This window comes from Meleagris gallopavo, chromosome 3 (assembly GCF_905368555.1).
Source record: "Meleagris gallopavo chromosome 3, MGAL_WU_HG_1.1, whole genome shotgun sequence".
NCBI lineage: Eukaryota > Metazoa > Chordata > Aves > Galliformes > Phasianidae > Meleagris > Meleagris gallopavo.
The window spans coordinates 88885546-88908980 of record NC_139406.1 but is presented as its reverse complement, the minus strand read 5'-3'; the positions used below and the strand labels follow the sequence as shown (position 1 = coordinate 88908980).

The window sequence follows — 23435 nt, the reverse complement described above, 5'->3', positions numbered from 1 at the left end:
AAATAGAATGATGGAATCATTAAGGTTGAAAAAGACCACTAAGATCATCTAGGCCATCAACACCATGCCGACTAACCATGTCCCTCAGTTCCGCATCTACCTTTTTCTTGCAAACCTCCAGATGGTGTCTCCGTCATCTCCCTGGGCAGCTTGTTCCAATGGTTGGTCCATCTTTTAGAGAAGAAATTTTTCCCAATATCCCGCCTGAACCTCCTCTGGCACAACTTAAAGCCATTACCTCTTGTTCTGTCTGATAGGAAAAGATGGTATTCAGTACTCAGAGTATCTGATGGTATCTGGTAGAATAGACGGTACTCAGGACTCTGAGATTTTTCACCTGCTAGATGTGGAGAAAAACCTCCATCTATCCTTTCTGAAATGCAGTGTACAATGATAAAAACTGTGCCCTGCCTGCTGGACCTCCTTCTTCTGTGCTCTACTTTGGTCATTTCCCTTTGCATATTTTCCGCCATTTTTGTGAAATGTTTGCAGATTGTACAATTAGCCAGGTGGTATAAAATCAAGTGACAACATTTTGCAGAGAATATGAAAATTCATCTGTTGTATATTTGTGTCACTCTATAGTGGTTCAGTGAGTAGCTGAAAAAGGAGAAAATGAACCTAAATAAGACACAAGCTAGTAGTTAGAGGACAATTTCTTGTAGAGTAAGGCTCTCTATCCTTTGGTGAAAGATATATGTATCCATAGCTGGTCTGTCTGACCAGCAGCTTAGGACTGTCCCTAGGCAGCTTGCTGATAATAGCCCTGGTCAATACACGTCTTCCTGATACTGCTATCTCTATTTGCTTAGGAGATAGCCTCTCACAAATATTCTCGTGTCAATTATTCAGAGCAGCAGAACGTCATTTTTAGGGAATTACCATTGTTACAAAACACTCCACAAAGGTTATTGTGATCAGGTTGGGTGCTGCATCATGCAAGAAGCCAGTGTAGGAAGCAGAGGATAACTTACTGTTTTCATAAGGCTTTGCAGTCAGTGACCAGAATCTAGTTATAGGTGGATTCTTTACTTCAGGACTGAATTTGATCAGCATTTTTTTTTTTTTCTTAGTTTAAGCAGAATAGAACTTTGTATTAGGAATGGAAAATGTATCTGCATGAAAGATGACCTCTTCCCTGAGCCTGACTGGAGTGGTGCAGTGAACCCTTATAGGATAAGGCATTATCTCCAAGGGTGAGGCGTGTTACAGCTGATCTGCCATCTCTGACAAGAGTACACAATACATAGAGTGAGTGTGTGCTCAGAGTATAGTTAAAATAGTTAAAATAGGAAAACTTCTGCTGCTGAAATTTCTCCCCAACAGGAGAGAATAACAGAAAAAAATGTATCATAGACCTCAGTCTTGTTGGAAGCACTGCTGAGGATTGCTCAGATATTAGTGATGATTATCATGTGTAATATAAAAATTTCATTATTAATGAGCTAAAAAAAAAAGAAAAAAAGTCATCAGCTTGTGTGTTTATGTATGTGTTAGTAACTAAAGAAGGATTTAAAATTTTGGATGTATAGACAAAGCCAGTACAAAGCAGTAAGTATCCTTTGTAATGATCTTGTCAGCAATTGGTTGTGAAGAACAGATGAATAAAATAATACAAGCATCTACATCTCAGAAAATATATGGTTTTCACTGTGCTTCCAGTCTCAGTTTTCAAGACTGATAAGTACTCAGGAAATCAATTTAAACTATGTGGCACTTTAAGTTCTTCAGGCTTCTATAGCCTTGTTCAAAACCATTGACATTAATAGGTGTCTCCATCAGCTTGCTGCAGTATGTCTTCTCTGATTTAGAGGCTGACAAGCAATGCATCTCTGAAACTCTTGCCTCTGAAGAAGCTTTTTTGTGATATCTAATATTAAGCAAGGACTGAGTAAAATTTCTGTGCCAACTTGTAACTGAGCCTTTGGCAATGTCTGTGCTTTCAATGCAGATCTTACACTTTTTTGAAAGATGTTTCCTGGAGTCAGGCAATTAGAGAAGAAACTTGTATTATTTAATATTAACCTGTCAATGCTTATATATGCTCTGGAAACCGTAGAAGGTAGTATCTTCCCAAATAGTTTCATAGTCATTTATTTGTAAAAATCTATATTTTTAAAACTAAGTCCAGGATCTCAAGTATTAACCAACCCTTGCTGGTAATCAGTTCTGGAAGACTAGAAAGCAGGGGGGATCCTTGCAAGCCTTTTATTCTGAAAGAAAGAGTGGACTAGCTGTTGTAATTCGTTGACCAAAGAAAAGACCTTTGCTCCCTTAACAACTGGATACTATTTCTCCAAGGAAAGCAAATGTCACCTCAGACCAAGTGACATTTACATTGCTCCTTTGATAACTTTCTGAGTGAATAATGTCAGAAAGAAGCTTCAAATTCACCCAACATAATTTACATTTATACAGAGATACACTTCAAATGTTGGCTTCAGTTCCTAATTCATAAAGCTACAGACGGACCAGTGTCTACCAGTGGGAGTCACTCACATCTGCGTCTCCGTTTTTGCATAAGGGAAAGGAAAGAACTGAACTGTAGAAGAACGAGATGTAAACACTACAGCAGCACAGTGTCAATACAGCTATTCTAAACAAGAGGAAGAGTGCCATAAATTACTGAATGGACAGCTCCAGTAATTATAAGATGCTATGGAATGGGAAGTTATTCTTCAGTTTTTCATATGAGAGTGCATTTTCGCCCTTTTGGCACTTTTCCTCACTTAAGCACTTTGCAAACAGCAACTAATTGAGGCAGATGAAGTTGTCTGTGTTCAGAATGTGTTATCGCATTGTTACACTCTGTGCATATCCCTAGAGAAAGTGTGGCATAATCGTCAGTAGCAAATGCAGTGTTTAAATATAGGACAAGCTGTTCAGAGAATAGCTAAACCTGGTTCTTTCCCACAGTTACTGGTTAGAAGGGAAAATGAAATCCTATGAGAGTAGTCAAGCACTGGAATTACTTGTCCAGAGAGACTAGAATCTCTGTCCTTTGAGATGTTCAAGACCTGACTGGACACGGCCAGAGGCAATCTGGTCTGAATTCAGTGTTGATCCTGCTTTGAACAGATGATGAGCTGATGGTGTTCCATGTCCCCTCCAGATTAAATGAATCCCTGAGTCTAGGATGACTGTGATCTTAACTTTCCTCAAAAAACAGAGACATCAACCTTGAGCAACATCAACTCAGTATCAGCCTTTGTAGTAGTTAGTAGTTTCTACTGGTTTACTGTCAGAACCATGGTTCCCAGTAGTTCTTCTAGCTATCTAAATTGTAGCTCAAAACAGGTTGATTTTATTAACATTAAAAAGTTATTTTAGCTGAGAAATGCATCTCACAAATAAGATTAAATTCTGCTTTCCATTGATATTCAATGCTCCACCCCTTAAATCTTGATATTTCTGAGTCCAGATCCTCACCATCTTGCAAGTTCCTTCCCTGTCCCAGAGAAGACCAATTTTTAATGCTGTGCTTAATGCCTTCTGATTCTAAGAATTTTTTCTTTTTTTTTTTTTTTTTTGGTCATCGATTCTCCACTATATCTTTTAGCACAAATACTTACTAGTTAAAATAATTAGACTTGAGTGTGTGAATGAAGAGCACAGCTCCCTCTAGAAGAGCCAAGAGTGAAAAGCAACTATTTATTGTACAACATCTATTTGTTCCAATAGAAATTCACCACAAAGATATGACTTCAGCCCATTAAATGAAAATCTTTTCTTTGTTGAACCAAGAACTTAATCAACTTTCTTAAGGGTAATTAAAGCCACTTTGTGATACTCCAGACAGTACTCCAGAATACTTCTAACTTAAGATCTCTGCTTACAAAATATTTTTATTTTATGAAGTATATTTATTAAAAAGTGGCAAAGCACTGCCCAGTTAAACTCCAAAAGCTTTGAAGAAAAATTTATAGTAGCCAGTTGTTAAAGTTATAGGCAATGGAATAAGCTGTCTTGCAAGTTGATGACTGATTAGCTTTAAAAGGTGTCTAAACCCCAGATTTTCACTTTATTTTCTTATCTTCTTAACTGTATTATCCCCTAAGATTTTCATCTAACATCACATCTTGCATTTTGTTTCCTAAGAGAATGGATTCCATCTGTTTGCATGACATTCCTCTTGGCTATCACTGTCTGTATGATATATTTTAATGTTTGTCTTTCAAGAGAAAGCACCACAGCTTCTCTGTCTGCATCCTTACCTCTTGACTCCTGAATTTTCCTGGTGTGTGCAAAACTTTCCACCCAGGTAGACAGACTATTTATACCAAACTGTGCTCTGCATAAGTATCGTCACCTTTTATCCTTGTATCACAAATCACTTTACAACCTTCACTTATCCTTCAAAATGTCTTTCCTTAGTTCGAGCTGTTTGTATTTTACAAATGAGAAAAGCTGATACACAGAATACTTTCAGAAAGAAGGCAAGAAAGTGAATATTTTGATTCACTAAATCGTACTTTTTTTTTTTTCTTTCTCAAACTGTGACTCCACAGAGGCCAATTTGCTGAACGTTTTGCAATGTGTACTTACAAATCATTTGTTTTAATGACTAATCAGGATTCTAGCATTCATGACCAAGAAAAATCAGCTGCACTCCCACGTGGGAAAGGTGACTGAAGTAAAGTGAGCACACTCTTCCTCACCAAATGACTCAGCTAGTTCTGACTAGAGAAAGACAAGTATTGAATGTGGCTCATCTGGGCTGAAGTGAAGTTGGGTTTGCAGAAGGAAGGGATGCCATCCAAAGGGATCTTGATAAACTCAAAAGGTAGGCCCATATGGATTTAATGAGGTTCAACAAAGAAAAGTGTGAGGTTTTGCATTTAAATCAGGTTAATCTCAGATATATATACAGACTGGGAGAACCCTTGAGAGTAGTTCCTGCTTAGAAGGACTAGGAGTCCTGGTAGATGAAAAACTTAACGTAAGCCAGAAGTGTGTGCATTCAGTCCAGAAGGCCAATGGTGTCCTGAGCTTCATCAGAAGAGGGGTGGCCAGCAGGACAAGGGAGGTGATTGTCCCTCTCTACTCAGCCCTTGTGAAGCCTCATCTGGAATAGTGCGTGCAGGTCACACCTTCAGCACAGGAAAGATGTTGAGCTTGTGGAGAGGATCCAGAGGAGGGCCACAAAGATGATCAGAGGGGACCTTTCCTACAAAGACAGGCTGAAGGAGCTGGGCTTGTTCAGCCTGGAGAAGGGAAGGCTGCAGGGAGACCTCATTTTGGCCTTCCAGTATTCAAATAGAGATTATAAACATGAGGAAAATCATCTTTTTACACACAGTGATAGGACAAGGGGGAATGGTATTAAATGGAAGAAGGGAATTTAAATTTGATGTCAGGGAAGTTTTTCACTGAGAGAGTGATGAGGTGCTGGAACAGGCTGCCCAGAGAGGTTGTGGATACCCCATCCCTGGAGGTGTGAAAGTAGAGTTGGATGGGGCCCTGGGCAGCCTGGTTTAGTACTTGATCTAGTGGTTGGCAGCCCTGCCTATGGCAGGGAGGTTGGAACCTGATGATCCTTGAGGTCCCTTCCAATCCAAGCCATCCTGTGATTCTATGAGTAGTGATAAGATGAAATTTGGAATTATCGTAAGCTCTCAAATCAATATAACATTTATGGCCTCTCCAACATGTATTTGTTTTAAGTAACTACACTGTTCAGAATTTTCTCTCTGATATTGCATATGCCTGGCTTCAGTACTTTCTTAATGACTGCTGGAAACTGAATATGTAAAATTTCAACTAGGGTTGAGCAAAAATATGGTAATTTCTCTCATTATCATGTCACTGATTTAGTGCCCCACACTCATCTTTTTAAGAGGGAAAGCACTAAATAGTGGCTAGGAGATGAGAGTTCAGGTCTATTTCTTTGCCATATGCTTGAACTAATCCATTCTCTTGGCAGTACTATCTACACACTTTTCCACAGTCTTGTAATTTTAATGCAAGTATACTGTATGGGAACTGTTGAGTCACGGCCCGAACCACTGATTCATCATCTGAGGGAAAGACTGGGTCAACTGCGGGAGCACAGGCGGAGGCAATTCACCTGTGTGACCTCCTAGACCTCATTTAAGAGCTGACTAGCACTGGCGAAGGATCTCTTTTTGGAGATCCCTCCTTTTTGGGAGCTTTCCACCACTAGCCTAAATCCTCAGACATGGGTAAGCATTTCTTCCTTGATTGTTTCTTTTTCACCACGATAATCTTTCCTACTATAAAACTTGTGAAGTACCATCCTTACCACGCTAATCTTCCAATTGTATGTGTACCAAACCCAAGTGATCTATGACTTTTATTATGTGCTGGAGTGAGTGATGAGTTTAGGAAATTTCTTGAGGTGGGTCTGAACAGCCTTTCAGTTCTTCAGCTTTTATCTGCAAACATGGGAATAGTAATAATTTTTCAGAAGATTGTTCCCAAGAGTAGAATACAATCACAAGTACTCAGATGATGAGGTTATAGAAAACATTATTGGCCACGGGAGAAGTTTGTCCCAGACTGTCTCTGGCTCCTGTTTTCTAGATATTTTTTTATTCTGCTTAAATCATCCCAAAGTCTAATTTTCAGAAGGGAAATTTGTACACTATCTCCATATCAGATGTCTTTAAGATGGCTTTGGTGAGGATCCCAAAATCATTACTCTTTTTGATGCTTCATCCTTTAGAGTCGCCTTATGTTAATAACTGCTTGTGTAACTGGGTAGTTTAATTCTATGGATGAAATCAAAGTATATAGAGTCTGTACTGCAGACAAGGTGCGCTTGAGATGCAGTGAGAAAAACAATTGGCCTTTGTCCTTGCTTTAATGGAGTTGACTATATGGAGTGTCTGGATGGGAAGATCTGTTTTAGCACTTTAATTACTTAATGTACTTGTTGCAGCAAAAGTGCATTAACAAATGCAGATCAATTTCTCCCATCAATCTATGTCCACTCTGTTACTTCAGAACAGTCATTCATTTGTGGGATAACATCTGCCAATGAGAGGTGTTACAAATCAAATGCATCTGAAAAAATGAACTGTTCTTTAGTAATCTCTTGTTCTCATGTGGTTATGCATGATAAATATTTATAACGGTATCCTGCAATAAATGAGAAGTCAGTTTATAATGTGACTGTTTGGTGTGATGTCTGCAGCCAATCAACAGCAAAATTGCTGAGGATGCTGTGGCTGTGGATTTTTAATTCATTTTCTGAAATTTTTGCTGACCAATTTAATACCAAGCTGTGTGGTGTGGTCAACATGCCTCAGGGATGCGATGCCATTGAGAGTCATCTAGACAAGTTTCAGGAGTGGGCCCAGGTGAACCGTATAAGGTTCAAAAAAATTCAAATGCAATGGCTTGCACCTGGATTATGGCAACAGCTGCTATCAGTAGAAGCTGGGGAATGTAAGGAAAAGGACATCAGGGTACCAGTGAACAGCAGCCAGCAATGTGCCCTTGCAGTCCGGAAAGCCAACCATAACCTGGGCTGCCTCTAAAGAAGAGTGGTTAACAGGTCAAGGGAGATGATCCTGCCCCTTTGATCTGTGTTGGTGAGGCCTCACCTGGAGTACTGTATTCAGATGCAGAGTGCTCAGTACAGGAGAAACATGGTCCTGTTGGAGTGTATCCAAAGGAAGGCCACATAAACGGTCCTAGGGATGGAATGCCTCCCTTAGGAGGACAAGCTGAGAGAGCTGGGGCTGTTCAGCCTGGAGCAGAGAAGGCTCTGGGGAGGTCTGAGAACAGACTTTCAATATCTAAAGGGGAGCTATAGGAAAGAAGGGGACAGATTCTTTAGCAGGGTCTGTTGTGATAGGACAAGGGGAATTTCAAACTAAAGAAAGTGAGGTCTAGATTGGAAGAATTTTTTTTGTCATAAAGGTGATGAGGCACTGGAACAGGTTGCCCAGAGATGTGGTGGTTGCCCTGTTCTTGGAGGCATTCAAGGTCAGATTGGACCATGCTCTGAGCAGCCTGGTCTAGTTGTAGGTGTCCCTGTTAATTGCAGAGGAGTTGGACTACGTGGCCTTTAAGTGTTTCTTTCAACTTAAATGATTTTATGATTCTCAGGTAAGAGCAACTCTGTCTTGCTCAACCACTGGATATGAAAAGAAGGCTTACTTGTGCCAGTGGGAATAATAGTTATGCATTCAGATTTAGTACAGATCATTTCATTTAAGCTGAGGAAAATTCAGACCTATGATGGGTCTTATGTCTGGTGTTTTTATTGCTATCAGATATTTGGGTACTTTGCTTTCCAGGATAGAATGTACGAGTTCAATTTAGGTTCATTTATCTGATATGTAGTGAATGGAGGAAACTAGTTAGGTGAATAATTATATTCTCAAGCAGGATGAAGATTTGGAGGTATAAGGATGTGTCTATTTTACAATGCTGATCTGAGATCCAATTAATATTTTTTATTCAATAAAAACAGGAAGAGTTTCAGCAGGAGTGAAAACAGTACCATATGGAAAAGAACAGAAAAGGCATAGATGATCTCAGACATAGGAGGGAACTGGACCCAGCTGTATTGAGACTTAGTTACAATATAACTGCAGAAAAGTGTCAGCCCTCTCTTCTCTAAAAGGACTCTTTACAGACTTGGTCTGAAATGGTATGATTATTGAGGAGTACTTGATTTCTGCATTTTGATTGAAGAAAATGTAGGTTTTATTCTTAGTTATTTAGAAAATCACAGAATCATAGAATAGCCTGGGTTGAAAAGGACCACAGTGATCATCTAGTTTCAAACCCCCCTGCTATGTGCAGGGTTGCCAACCACCAGACCAGGTTGCCAGAGCCACATCCAGCCTGGCCTTGAATGCCTCCAGGGATGGGGCATCCACAACCTCCCTGGGCAACCTGTTCCAGTGTGTCACCACCCTCTGAGTGAAAAACTTTCTCCTAATTTAAATCTCCCATCTTATTTTAAAACCATTCCCCCTTGTCCTATCACTATCAGCTCATGTAAACAGCTGTTTCCCCTTCTGTTTATACGCTTCCTTCAAGTACTGGAAGGCTGCAATGGGTCTCCTCGGAGTCTTCTCTTCTCCAGTCTAAACAAGCCTAGTTCCCTCAACCTTTCCTCATAGGAGAGGTGCTCCAGCCCTCTGATCATCTTAGTGGCCCTCCTCTGGACCCGCTCCAAGAGCTCCACGTCCTTCCTGTACTGGGGGCCCCAGGCCTGGATGCAGTACTCCAGATGGGGCCTCACAAGCTGAGTAGAGGGGGACAATCACCTCCCTCTCCCTGCTAGCCGCCCCTTTTTTAATGCAGCCCAGAACAGTTGGCCTTCTGGGGTGCAAGCGCGCACTGCTGGCTCATGTCCAGCTTCTCATCTACTAGGACCCTGAAGTCCTTCTCCACAGGGTTGCTCTCAAGGAGATTGTCAGCACTCAGTCCATTTAGAGAGCTCTCTCAGTTTCTTGTAGTATCAGAAGAGTTCTACTTGTATTCAACGTACATCTTATATACCATTCACTTACAAACAAGAAATTCCTGTTCCTCTAATCAGTTAATTAGCCCTAGCTTCTCCCAGAGAACAGTGCTGAAGGATGGAAGGTTTCTCAAGCGTCAAGATTAACAATGCATACAGAAGAACCTACTGTTTACCTTTAGACGCGAACAGATGCCGTTTGCTCTCTCTGTTACACTCCAGTCTCCCAAGGTTTCACAGTGATGCAGTCTATCTAATAGTATGATAAGCTCTTTGGTGACTCACTCACAGTTAGGTCTTCCTGCACAGGAGATCTTTCCCCAGCTTGTCTAAAAATGTGGGATTGCCCTGACTCAAGTGCAACACCTTGCACTTGGCCTTGTTGAACCTCAGATTCACATGGGCCCACTTCTCCAGCCTGTCCAGGTCCTCTGATTGGCTTCCCTTCTCTCCAGTGTATTGACCGCACTGCTCAGCTTGGTGTCATCAGCAAACTTTCTGAGGGTGCTCTCAACTCCATCATCTATGTCACTGATAAAGATATTGAAGAGTACCAGTCTCAAGACTGACTCCTGGGGACACCGCTTGTGACCAGCCTCCAACCACAGAATTCCAGAGTGGCCCCAGTTGGAAGGGACCTCAAAGATCATCAAGCTCCAACCCCCCTGCCACAGGCAGGGCCACCAACCTCCACATTTAATATTAGACCATGCTGCCCGGGGCCCCATCCAGTCTGGCCTTGAATACTTCCAGGACGGGACATCCACAACCTCTCTGGGCAGCCTGTTCCAGCACCTCACCACTCTCTCTGTAAAGAACTTCCCCCTGACAGCCTAAATCTTCCCTCCCTCAACTTAAAAACATTTCCCCTTGTCCTGCTGTTACCTACCCTTTCAAAAAGTTGATTCCCCTCCTGTTTATAGGCTCCCTTTAGGTACTGGAAAGCTGCAATGATGTCACCCTGCAGTTTTCTCTTCCCAGATCCCTCAGCCTTTTTTCGTAGAAGAGGTGCTCCAGTCCTCTGATCATCTTTGTGGCTCTCCTCTGGACTCTCTCCAACAGCTCTCTTTCTTGTACTGGGGGCTCCAGACCTGGACACAGTACTCCAGATAGGTCTTCACAAGAGCAGAGTAGCTCTTGCACAAGAGCACCTCCCTGTCCCTGCTGGCCACCCCTCTTCTGATGGAGCCTAGGATGCCATTTGCTTTCCAAGCTGCAAGAGCACATTGCTGACTCATGTTAAGTTTTTCATCCACCATCCACCAGGTGGCATAGAACTGGTGATCACAACCTGTTGGCTGCATCCAGCCAACCACATCTTAATGCATTGAACTGTCTGTCTTTCAGATCCATACTTCTCCAATTTAGAGAGAAGGATGTGATGTGGTACCGTGTTCTGCTCACACAAAGAGCATATTTGCAACTATTTTGGAGATATTACTTATATAAGCTTAAGGAGCTATGAACTCCAGGCACCTCCACGATTTGGTGGTATCTCAGGTGTCATATAATTTGTTTCTGCTCTACTTCTATTTTGTCTTCTTTAAAAAAAAAAACTAATACTGTGAAAAAAATTCTGGAATGACTCTCTCTGAATTTTTACATGATTAACATTTTGAGGATTAGCTCAAAAAGAAGGTCAGAGCTTTAGCAGAGGCAGCAGATTCATGAAGCAGTTGGGAATCAAGACTCTATTCACTATTCTGTACAGACTTTCTGTAAAGGAGAGAGAACTTGTATCAGCAAAAACATTCCGAAGAGAGGTTTTGATGCAGTTGTTAATGATACATCCATTCCACAGAAAACAATAATTTGATCTCCAGAGCTGTGAGGTTTATTCCAGAACAGAGTGTACTTTTAGAAGAAAGTATTCAACTTTCTTGGAAGAGGGGTAATAGTTCCTTCAGTACTGCCAATACTTCAGTGAGAAAAATAGGTAAATTTGGGTTAGTTCCCACACTTACTAATTTTATTTGTATGGAGTGAGTGGGAGGAAATAGAGATGGCCCATTTTCTGAAACAATAGAAAAGAAAACCTGGAGCGAAAGAAGTAAAAATGAGAAAAATAAGGAAAAGGGCATAAAGAGAAGGAGGAGGAGAAGGAAAATTTCTTTAGAGGGCAATGATTTGGTTGTCTTCAGTCCTTCTATCCCCTTTAGTGAACTCAGTCCCATTGTCTGTATTGTTAATGAAGATATTAAGCAGTATAAGTCCCAGTACAGATGCCTCAAAAACACCACTGACCTCCACATGGGTATCGAGCCATTGACTACACCTCTTAGAGTGTGGCCATTTGGTCAATTCCTTATCTGCTTTCTAGTCCACCATTCAAATACATATCTTCCCAATTTAGTGACAAGGATGTTTTGTGAGAGTGTGTCAATGGCCTTACAGAAGTCCAGGTAGAGGACACCAGTTGTCCACCCTTGCCCACTGACGTAGTCACTGTCATGAGTCACTGTGTGTCAGATCACTCTGTATCTTGGTCATGTTCCCAGGCTTCTTTCTTTTGGAAACAAACTCAGGGACAATAGCTGGGAGACACCCAGGTTTTGTATTCATTTGGGATTGGAAAATTGCCAGGTTGTGCATAAACTGAAAAATATCTTCCTGGTCTGCTAGGTTAGATATATCCATTGTTTCCAGTGAGTTTGCAAGACCACTTTGGCTTTCAGTCTTCTGGGAAGATGTGAGAATCATATCATGAAAAGGTTTGTATGCTTTTTAAAGGCGCAGCCTTTCTCAGCCTTCTGAGAAGCCGTTTTCTGGTTATCGTTTTCTGTTGTCTCTTCCAAATCTAAACACCTGCATATACATCTCAGTTTACAAGTGTTACAGAAAAACTTCAGAAGTCATGAGAGTCACCATGTTTGTCTGGCTGTGCATCTTATGCTTGTAAAAAAAGCTGTAATGTAACCATTTGAACTAAGAATGAAAAGAATGACCTTCAGAAATATTTATCTCCTTTTATATCTATTAAATAATTTCCATAGAGTGCCTCTTCTTGACACCCAGAACAGCTAAGGGTTATGTATCTCTCTGAGATTATTTCAGTGTCAGATATTTCAGATGCTTCAGCCAGAAGAGCTGAAAATCTTTCCATCTCTAGCTGCTCATATAATTTAAAAACAGATTGAAAAATGTTACTACTTGACTCTGAGACTAAATTAAACCATGTTTCCAAGGTTTCTCATTGCCTTTGAGAAAAGAATATAAGTGCTCATATCCTTATTAGGGTCCTAATTTTTCTGCCCTTTCCTTTGCCAACCTCTCTTGAAAACAATAGAGCATGTCTACTTTCATTTTACTCTGCTGTTCATCATTCCACTACCTGCTCTTCTTCACCTCTAATTTGCCTGAAATGGAAGAAAATGGCTGATTGCTTTAAGAGTATGGATATGGAACCAAATTAAAGACAGCACTGCTACCTTGGTGAGCGTGAAAGGGCAAGAACCCCTGAAGTGAGTGTAAAAGTAGATGTAAAGAGTGCTAGTTGGTCTAATTGTCAGAGAGCTGCAGGGATGCAGGGCCTGGAGCTTTTATGGCCTGTAGAGTTGCAAGGTTCTGCAGAGAAAAGATCATCTGATGGAAAGGTACAAGAAGTTAGAAGTATAAAAATGATCAAGGTTCTGGCTTACCTGGATCCAAATGAAAGCCTTGCATCAAAAGTATCAAGTGCCAAGTATATGCTTTGATTCAGTAACACACTGAAGTATGGAAGCTCTTCTCTTAAACTTAATGCTTGAATGCCAAAAGGTAGTATATCTTTTCCGCATTTTATTCAGGCCCACTTAGTTTGAGAGTTTCCAGCCCTACATCTTGGGCTCAAGATTTCTATTCAGGCTCAGCATGTCTATTTGTATTTGATCTTGGGACATACTAAGCATCTTCAGCAAGATCCTGAGATCCTTTGCATACTGTTTGCTTGGATGATAATGAATCACATAAATACTCTGTAGGTTTATAAAGCTTAATACAATTTATTGTTATAACAATAAATGAAAAAGGAAAGAAAAAAGGAAAGGAGAGGAGAGGAAAGGAGCGGGAAAGGAAGGAGAGGGGAGGTAAAGGGGAGGGGAAGGAAGGGGAGGGAAGGAAAAGGAAAAGGGACTACCAAACATTTATAACTGGAAAATTTCCTTTTTCACTTGCCTGCTTGTCTACAGCCTCACTGTAGATGGCCAGCTTGCAGTATATCAACTATGCCCTCAAGCTAGAGATGAGGGCTACATTATTATACTGCAAGGAGGATATGGATTGTTCTTCTCATTTTCTATTAATTTTAGATCCACCTTCATCAAAAGTTAAAGAGCCTGAGGATTTTGTAACGGGCTGCCCAGGGAGGTGGTGAAATTTCTGTCTCTGCAGGTTTTCAAGAAAAGGGTAAATGTAGCACATAGGGACATGGTTTAGTGGGCATGCTGGGGATGAGCTGATGGCTGGACTAGATGATTATAGAGGCCTTTTTCAACCTTAATGATTCTGTATCTTTAATGATTCTTTCCTCTATCCTAGATGTAAAACTATTACCTTCTCTTATTCTGTCTTTGAATACCATACAGAACCCATCAAAAACAATATGCTATCCAAATCCTATGCAAAATAGACCACAAGGGACAGAGGATGGACAATGCACTGCTATTTGACTCACGCACTTTATAGACCTGTGAAATACTGTTGACTTGTCAGATATGTAACTGTTTTTTTTTGTTGTTGTTTGGTTGGTTGGTTTTTTGCCATGAGCGAGGAATATCCTTTTTTGTTTGATGCAAAGTTACAAAATCTTTCATAGCAATGTTTCCAATCTGTCTTACTGATGGGAAAACAGAAATACACCTGAAAGACAGAAAAGTATTGTTTTTTTAATTTTCATGTTTTCATCATGAAGCTAATTTGCAGGTATGCCCTTTTTTCAGCCCCCAGTGTCTGTACAGGAACTAATAGCTTGTATTTATTTTCTGACTGATTGTTCAGTAAAATCCTAGGTGCTGTATTTTTCTAGGAATCATCCTAGATAATTACAGTTGTTTCATCTGACCCTGAAAATCTTCTGGAATGTATAGCAACTACTTGATACATATTTAGAAGTCCTCATAAGGGAATAATCATCACAAGACAAAAAAGGCTTACTAACATTACCAGAGATGGAATATATGTTCTTTCCTGCAGAAAAATAACAAGTTTAAACTCCTCTTATAGCCAATGATGTTACTTCTTGGATAGAGATTTGGGGTCTCATGCTATTCTGGTGGAGAAGTCTCTCTTCCTCATTGTTTTCCAAAACAGTGTGCTGCTGCAGCTCCCTAGCAGCAGTAATTCAACAGAAGTTTTGCTGACAGGGACTGCTGGAGGGCATCTGGTCTGAGAAGCAACAGGAACTCCAGGCTGAATGACAGGACTCAGCATGCAGTCAGCTTGTTTGCAGTATTTACTAGCTTAAGGCTTATTTATTAAAATGCAGCCAAAGTCAGGATGAAATTCTAAGCCTTAGAGTTGGTCAGGTATAATTCAAAATAGGCAGAAGCTATGTAGTTTATCCTGTAGCATTGTTACTGGGCAACTTTTTTTTTTTTTTTCCAGGCTGAAGGAATAACTGGATAACTCAGGGCTCCTAATGGGAGTGATCCAGTTTGATAGAAAGATACATCAAATATTATCCACCAAATTTCTTTTCTCAGATTCACCAACCCTTCTTAGCCTAATCTCTATTATGCCATCACTGATGTCATTGGCAATGGAAGTCAAGTACATAGCACCTTGGGAGATGAGATGATCTGGCATTAATCAGAGAGGAGTAAGCAATGGCAAGATGTAGTTCAAGTGTCAGAACAAGGCTGGTACCAGCCTTCTCCCTCGTTGCGTTTTTCTTCTGTTTTTTGTTGTGAGTCCTTTGGGATTAGGCACTGCCTTTTGTAAATCACTAGAGATGACATGATGAGCTTCCTGAAGTAAAAACATTTGATTCGCTTAAAACTAAATACTTCCTCTGTGCATTTCAATACGACAGTAACAGTTAACAGAGAGTGAAACAAACCTCTGCACCTTGCCTGAGCATTAAGTGAGCAGTTAACATCTGAGAGCGACATTGGTTCTCCTGAGAGGAAGTCTGACCACTTCTGCGCTGAGAAGCTGGAAGGTGCCAGTAGCTCTGACTTCTGAAAGGGAGAAGCAAGGAGTGGCTGTATAACCCAGCACATCCATTAGTAGAGTCAGGTTCCCAACGGAGGTTCCAGTGTCAGTGCCCCAGGTGAGTCAGTAGAGGTCATCAGGGATCAATGAGTGTCCTGGCATGGAAAAACAAAGTTAACATTCAAATTATCAGTCATCTTAAAGATGAGCAATTCACAAATGGCCAGTGAAAGTGATGACGGCAAATTCATTGCTACTGGGTTGACCTATGCAGACAGTCTCACTGGAGAGATGAGATTTGGACTGGTACAGACTGCCTACGTAAATAATGCTGGTCCTGAAGATGGGAAGGATCCAAGTCCTATAGATCATTCAGAAATTTACTGTGTTTCCCCTAAAAACAAATTGGCTTTTTCATCTCTGCTTCTACTAGGGGAAAGTTTCACAATCTTGTTCATTTGCTAGCTACAACTTCTGGTTTCTAAATTGCATTTATTCATGGACAGTTATATGTAGTTGTTCTTGTGCCAATGTTGTACTTTCTTGTACCTTGCTCTCCTTCTTCCTTCCTGATGTTTTTCCTTTCAGTGTATTTATAGATATAGAGGGGATCTGATTGCTGTGTTTTGCTGAGCTATGTGCCAAGTTCCTTTAGATCTTTTCTTGAAATCAGCTTGCTGTTTCCTCATCTTTCCTTCGCAGCACCTGTTCCTCATTATCCATTTTTCCATGGTATTCCTATTTTACTAAATAAGCTTTTCTGCACTGTTCTTATTTAAAAATAACATCCAATAATAACAGCAACAGCAACAAAAAACACGCACACAAAAATGCTATCATCTGTTTACTCAAAGAGGAGTACCACCTAACCTATTTCTCACATGCCAGGTATAGCCTATGGACTGGACATTGGGTTAGACTGGATACTAGGAAAAGGCTCCTCACCAGAAGGTGAAGCAGGCTCCAAAAGCAGTGATCATGGCCCCAAGCTGTTGGAGTTCAAGAAGCATTTTGATAGTTCTCTCAGACACAGGGTTTGATTTTGAGTGGTTCTGTGTGGAGCCAGTGGTTGAAATCAATGATCCTTATCAATCCTTTTCAACTCGGGATATTTTGTTTCCCCTGTTGCTGGTCAAAGGAATGGAGAAAAGTAGGAGTGATGGAGTGCTGTTCAAACTGGGAAAAATGGCATGGAATGTAGGTAATGTTTGGTTTTGTATCATACTACCCAAACTGGCAGGAAATCATATTAATTTTCTGCAAGGTGACTCTATTTTGCCAGTGATTGTAACTAGTAATTGACCCCCCACTCTTTATTTTGACCCACAAGACATTTTGCGATATTTTTTCCAGTTGTTTTGCTGAGGAGAGTGGTTGAGAGAAAGGCTGGGACTTTGACCCTTAGCCAGGGATAACCCATCACAATTCCATGAGACAAAAATCTAGAAGAATTACAAGACAGCTCTAGGAAGTCATTCTTAGATAAGTATACTGGAAGTGACATGAAGTAACATTATATTAATTCCTCCATACTGAGTACTATCTCATTTCACTGCTGTGGAAATCCACTAATACCATATTGGTGTGATTTTGAAATGCTAGAACTGTGGATAAACCAGTTAGGGAATATTTTTTTTTCCAGTTAAACAATGAAAATATGGAAGGTTTTAAAACATAATTCTTGTACTTGTTTTGGAAGACATTAACACCAATAAAATTAATTCAAAACTTCCACTGTTGTGAAAGAACAGTGTAAGGAATAGAAAGATCACACAGTTAAGCTTTGGTTGACAGTCTTTTTAAGTGGCTGTTGTGTGTTTAGAATTCTGTAAACTGAAGAACAAATGCAGAGTTTTCATTTCCAAGCTGTTGCCTAAAATGGATACCAAAAATTGCCAGAGATCATGCTGGGACTATTTCCAGGTGGACAAGGACCTACAGGGTTGATTATGTAGGGTAATGTGAGCTTTCTGCTGTGGGGGACAACGAGTGAATTTCCACTAAAGACTTTTTTCTCTCCTCATCAAACCCCTTCCTTCAGCTTTTAACCCAACAGAGAGATCTGGGTTGCTCACTACTACATGGCAAGTAAAGATGGTAAGTGTAACTTCTGTGAGCTGTTGTTTATTCAGCAATTCAAATAACACTGGGCTTTCTAACAGTTCATTTCCATGTACTGTTGTATGTACTTTCCTGAAGAAGTAATTCAGCTGTCTTAAAGTCTTCAGGATAGATCTTTACAATTCTAATTTTTGTGTTTAGAGGCTGAACACAAATCAGGATGAAAATATCTCCAACTACTTGTGAGATAACCCTGTTGTGAGGAATTTATAAATGAACAGACCAAACACACTGTAGGAAGAAAATGCGAAGAGAGAAGAATTGGCACTAGCGTGGTTTTTCAGCAGCTCAGTGGGAGAGCTGCAAATAAACAGTAGTGTCCTGTGCTACACAACAGCTTATATGCAGTGCCTGTTATTCCTTGCTTATGAAAGTGCTGACAAGGGAAAATTCTATAAGTTTCTTTCTCTGTTTAGACTGAGCTCTTGTTTTCAAACTTTCTGAAGTGTCCTGCATCTGTAATGAGCTGGTGAAACTGCTGGTGTTTTCTTCTCTTTTGTCATCCTTTTGTCATCCTTCACTTAAAGTAGGAATCACCTACAGAATGGCAAATAACTAGAACACAATTGCTTTAGATATGATTAAAGCTAATGACAATATGTCGTGTTCCTGTATGGGAATGATAATCCCTATGTATGAAGTGAGTTTTTCCAGGTCTGAGATTAGAACATTTGTTTTCTTTCCGCAGAAGTTTCCTCTTCCCTTATTTTGTATTAAATATTTGTCTCTCTTTATTTGTCTCCCTGATCAGTGTCTGATCTCACTGCATTTTACCACAGATCTTTCTCGACTCCTTTTTTCTGTACAGAAAGCCAAGATCTTTTTACAACCTATCCTTATCATTGGAGACACATTTCCTCTCCATGTCCACTCAGACTGCTGTAAAATAGAATGATCCTGATTGGCAGCAATATAAATTATAACTGTAGCTAAAATTATACAGCAGAAGAAAAGGTTCAGTATTTCTGAGCATTTCGGTTCTTATAGGGGCTTTTGTTTGTCTATGGATACCTAAGATGTTTTTCTCAAAGATTTTTTAAGTCAGATCAAGCCAACTGTGTAACAGCATGCCATCTCTAATCCTTTCTTTGCAGATATTACCAGATAAGAGCTGGACTGAAGATTCCATCCAGGATTCCCCACAGGCTGTTTGCTACAACTGCAGGACAGACAGGTAAACTGGTCCCTGAGGAATGGGAAGTGACTGCAGATGGTGTGGTACAGAGAAGGAGGATGTGTGTGGGGAATGGGTGAAGGATGGCCGTGAATTTCAGAGTCTGGCCTGGATTTTCTTAATGATCAGTGGCTGCTCATGACTTCATTCTGGTGTGGGATGTTACTGAGTTAGACTTCAGGTGTACAGTAATGGTCCAGGAGAGTATGGTGCAATCCAAATATTACTTAGATATATATATATTTTTTTTCCTGGAGTTGCAAGACCTGGGGGGCCTTATGAATTGGGCTGGGACTAAAAGATGGATGAAACAAAATTGCATACTGTGGGAAAACTGTTCATACAAAGACAATTCTTCATTCCTTGCTGTAAAAATGTACACAATATTGTGTAACGTCTCCCTGATGCCCTATAGAAGTGGGTACATTTAAGTTACTGAACACTAGTGAGTGCTGACAGAAATTTTACCAAATCCATGACCAAGTTCAGACTGAAGGAAACTGATGCAGACTTGGATGTATAATCTTTAGTGTAAAGATATCTACTGATAAAGCGATGTCCTACTGTAGGTCAATTGCAGAATTTTCCGTTAGATGTTCTCCATATATATCTTCATAATTTTGACATTTCTGGACAAACATCAATTAATTTATTGCAACATTGTTGTTACCAGTATAGATTCTATAAGTATTTGTAAAATTTAAACTGAATTTTCTCTGTTGGGATTCCATGTCAGAAAAGCTGTGGAAATTCATGCCATCTTATTTTATATGTGATTTTCCTTGCTGACAGTGGAAGAAGTTACTTTACTGTTCTATGAGATTCCTGGATGAAAATTGTGTCAGTGTTAATGACAGACTGTACAAAAAACCAATAGACTCCTTTTCAGTATTGCTCAGAGAAGACAAAAAACTGTGAATGCAAGATTGATGAGTTCTTGAGTTTGAATATTACATCAAACATAAAAATGTATTTTTTATTATTTTATTACTTTTTACCTTTGAACTGATCCAATTTAACATTCTTTCATGGATTAAATGTTCGCATCCTTTAATATTTTTTTCCAATTTGAAAGTCTGGTTCAATGAACTTAGATTTAATTATATACTGAAATATAAAATAATTATACAAACTATATTTTTATAAAATACAAATAATTATAAAAAATCCAAAGATGTCTGAAATAAAAAATTCAACAACTCAAACTCTGAGTAAAGAAATTGTTTCTGAAAAAAAAAATCTATTTCAGTTTGATATAGCTTTTTGTATGAAAAATCCTTAAGGAAGTAAGAAAATGATTTTTCATTTTGTTCCAGTGTCCCATCCAGAATCTCATGGAGTTCCTTTATTCTCTGTAAATGTCCTAAATTTTCAGCAGATTCTGGCATAAGCAGTCTAGAACTAAAATTCTGGAGGCTGGTGACCCTGCCTGTGGCAGGGGGTTGGAACCTGATGATCCTTGGGGTCCCTTCCAACCCAAGCCATTCTATGATTCTATGAAATATAGCTAAAACTTTCCTTTCTATGGAAGTAACAACAACAACATCAACAACACAAAGAAACAAACAAAAAAACCACACTCCTGTTCTACATTGCTCTAAGGATGGCAATTTTATGTAAAGAAAAAACTGAACTGTTTTCTCTCTTCATGTTTTAGTCAGGTCAGTATTTTCTTCTGCCTGATACACCTGATACACAGTGTTCTGTTTTCTTTCACCTCTTCTCAAAACAATTCATATTAGATATGAATAGGAGAGAGGCGAGTCAGGCAGTGTGGTTACAGAATTAGCTGCTGACTTGCACAGTGCTAACGAAATCCAGACTGGAGTTTAATAGCTTTATAGAGCTAACATCAAGACAGGGGTTAAAGCTTTAAATGTTTTTTTCTTGGCTATCTATGCAAGTACTTAATTGATTTCATAGGTCTGTGAGCATTATTTAATGGAACTGAACTTAATGGCAAGCAGGCTATAATATTCTTCTAATTCTCATGCCAATGAACACTCTCCGAGTTTGGGCATAGCTGGGAGGTAATTAAATTTCTTCTAGTGTTTCCTAGCATAGTAGTACTATACTAATACAGTGTGGCATTATATAGAATCACAGAGTCATAGAATGATTTGGGTTGGAAGAAACCTCAAAGATTACACAGTTCCAACCCCCCTGGCATGGGCAGGGCTGCCAAACCAGTAAATCAGGCACTAAATCAGGGTGCCCAGCAACCTGTCCAACATGGCCTTGAGCATTTCCAGGGATGGGACATTTACATCGTGAATAAACTCCTAATTCACCAAAAAGAATGAAGGCAAAAATAGTTGAGTTTGGTGTAAATGAAATCTTTTTGATCTTTTCCTTATCAAGTTCTTAGCATCATGAGAACTAAGTAAAACTTTCTAGAAATCAGTAGTAGTAATATTTTTTTTTTCCAGTGCATGCAACATTTTTAATTAACTACTGTGGAATTTACAATAAAACTGTTAGAACTGACAGCATTAGCATATACTGCTAGGTATTTTCAGCTGCATGATCAGAAAAGACATAGTTCTGAAGAATTCAGCAGAAGTGAAGCCACCGTGCAGCAGTCTGCCCAAGGCAGAACTAGCAAGGTGTACAGGAGTTCTAATGAGCTACCACATGGTCCATAAGTCTGCTGCATCCTGACTATGTTGTAAGAAAGGAATGAGCTTTGTACACCAGCTAAAGCAATAGGAAACTGTGCTGAAAACTAGTATCCCTTGTAGCTTGGCAATGTAGATCATATGTAGATCATTAATGCTGCACATTATCTTGTGTTGACTCAGATGCAGCATGTACATATATACATGTAAATATAAATACATAAAAGTATATACCATTATTTAACCCCTCTCATAATTATTAGTCACAGAATCACAGAATTGCAGGGGTTGGAAGGGACCTCAAGAGATCACTGAGTTCAACACCTCTGCCATATTAGATTCCCTAGAATAGGTTGCACAGATAGCTGTCTGGGCAGGTCTTGAATATCTCCATAGAAGGAAACTCCACAACCTCTCTGGGCAACCTGTTCCAGTTCTCCATCACCCTTACTGTAAATAAGTTCTTCTGCATGCTAGCATGGTACTTCCTTTATTCAAGTTTTAGGCCTTTAATTCTTGTCCTATTGCTATGCACCACCAAGAAAAGAGTGTGGTGCATTTCCTTAAAACCAAAAGTAGACTGGTGACTAATGACTTCCTCGGTGCTGAAGAGGAGAAAGGGAACAAGGCTGGTTGAGCTTTGGTTTCTTTTATGTTGGTTTTGAAACCCCATGAGATTTAGCTTCGTGTCTCTGAATAGGCATCATGACTGATGGAGCCTGCTTTTGGCTTATGAAGAGGAAGCTATGCTTACTACTTTTTCTTGGCAGTGACATCAGTTTCAGCATCAGTTCTGAAGGGCTGAGCTGATGGATGTGCCTTAAAGCCAAACTCTAAAAGCGCCTTTTTGAGTGGAATTTTTTATTTTTTTCCTCTAGTGTTTTTCATCAGAATGGCTTATTAAAACTGTGGTACAATTATGTCTACCTGCAGCATACATTAGGCTGAATGTGCAAAAGCACACAAAATATCTGGGAAAGTGAAAGTACCATCTCATAACAGCATATTGGTGTAATTCACTAATTGGATGAGTTATTTTGTGATAGGCTAAATGTCTTCCAGAAGTGTTGGAGCTGTTGTATAAATTTTAGCACAGGAATTTGGAGAAGTATGAACATGCATTAAGTGTTTTCTAGGCTATAGGTAGAAGATACAAGGAGCTTATCTTTAATATATTTTTAAAACATTTTTATTTTAAAATTTGCCTATGAGCACACACGATCATTGGTGAATGGAAGAAATAATAATGATCTGAAGCATTTAAGATTAGATGTTTTTATCTTAATTTCCTGTACTACGGAAGAGTGGAGAGCAGTGGAGACCAGATCAATACAAGTGGAGATTTCTTAAAGAAGGTGATGTGTTGGGGTAAACAAAGGAAGTTGAATTACATTGTTGAAGAAGCCAGTGAAGACAAATCTCAATAAAGATTTATTTTTGAGTTTTCTCTGCAGTGTTTTGCAGTAGTATACATGCCATCTGGATGCATTACTTTTTTGGAAAGAGATATATTCTTTATTAGTGAAATTTGCAGTAAGATTTTGCTGTGTGAACTGTTTTTAGATCTCCTGTATCTTATTCTTATACACCATAGCAATGAGTAGCTGCTTACTTTTTTATGTTACAGATGAGGGTAAAATATTACGTGAACATTATGAAAGAATTACTTAGCATATAGTTTATATCTAAAGAAATTACTTAGGACTTCAATTTGAGTCCAGATTTCCTTTGCTTCTTCCCTGCAGAATCACCGCATGAACAGTTTTCAAGACGACTTTCTAAGCAGACAAATATTTTTGGCAACTTGTTCTGAAAATATGAAAAGTAATACAAAGTGTTTAAGAGAAGTTGTTACCTATCAGTCTAATCTTTAGTAGACTGTAGCAGTATTACACCTAATTTTACTCAGTTAAACTGGGCTATTTGCTAAGTGAAAACCAAAGAGTGA

General features: G+C 39.5%; 1 protein-coding gene across 1 annotated transcript in view; it reads left to right on the top strand.

Moving 5' to 3' along the window:
- FAM135B (family with sequence similarity 135 member B) overlaps positions 1 to 23435 on the top strand; it is a 122912-nt gene that overhangs the window by 5773 nt on the left and 93704 nt on the right. Inside the window, exon 2 of the mRNA XM_085221732.1 lies at positions 18790 to 18869. Coding sequence (XP_085077858.1) covers positions 18790 to 18869 — 80 coding nt within the window. The remainder of the gene's footprint in view (positions 1 to 18789; positions 18870 to 23435) is intronic.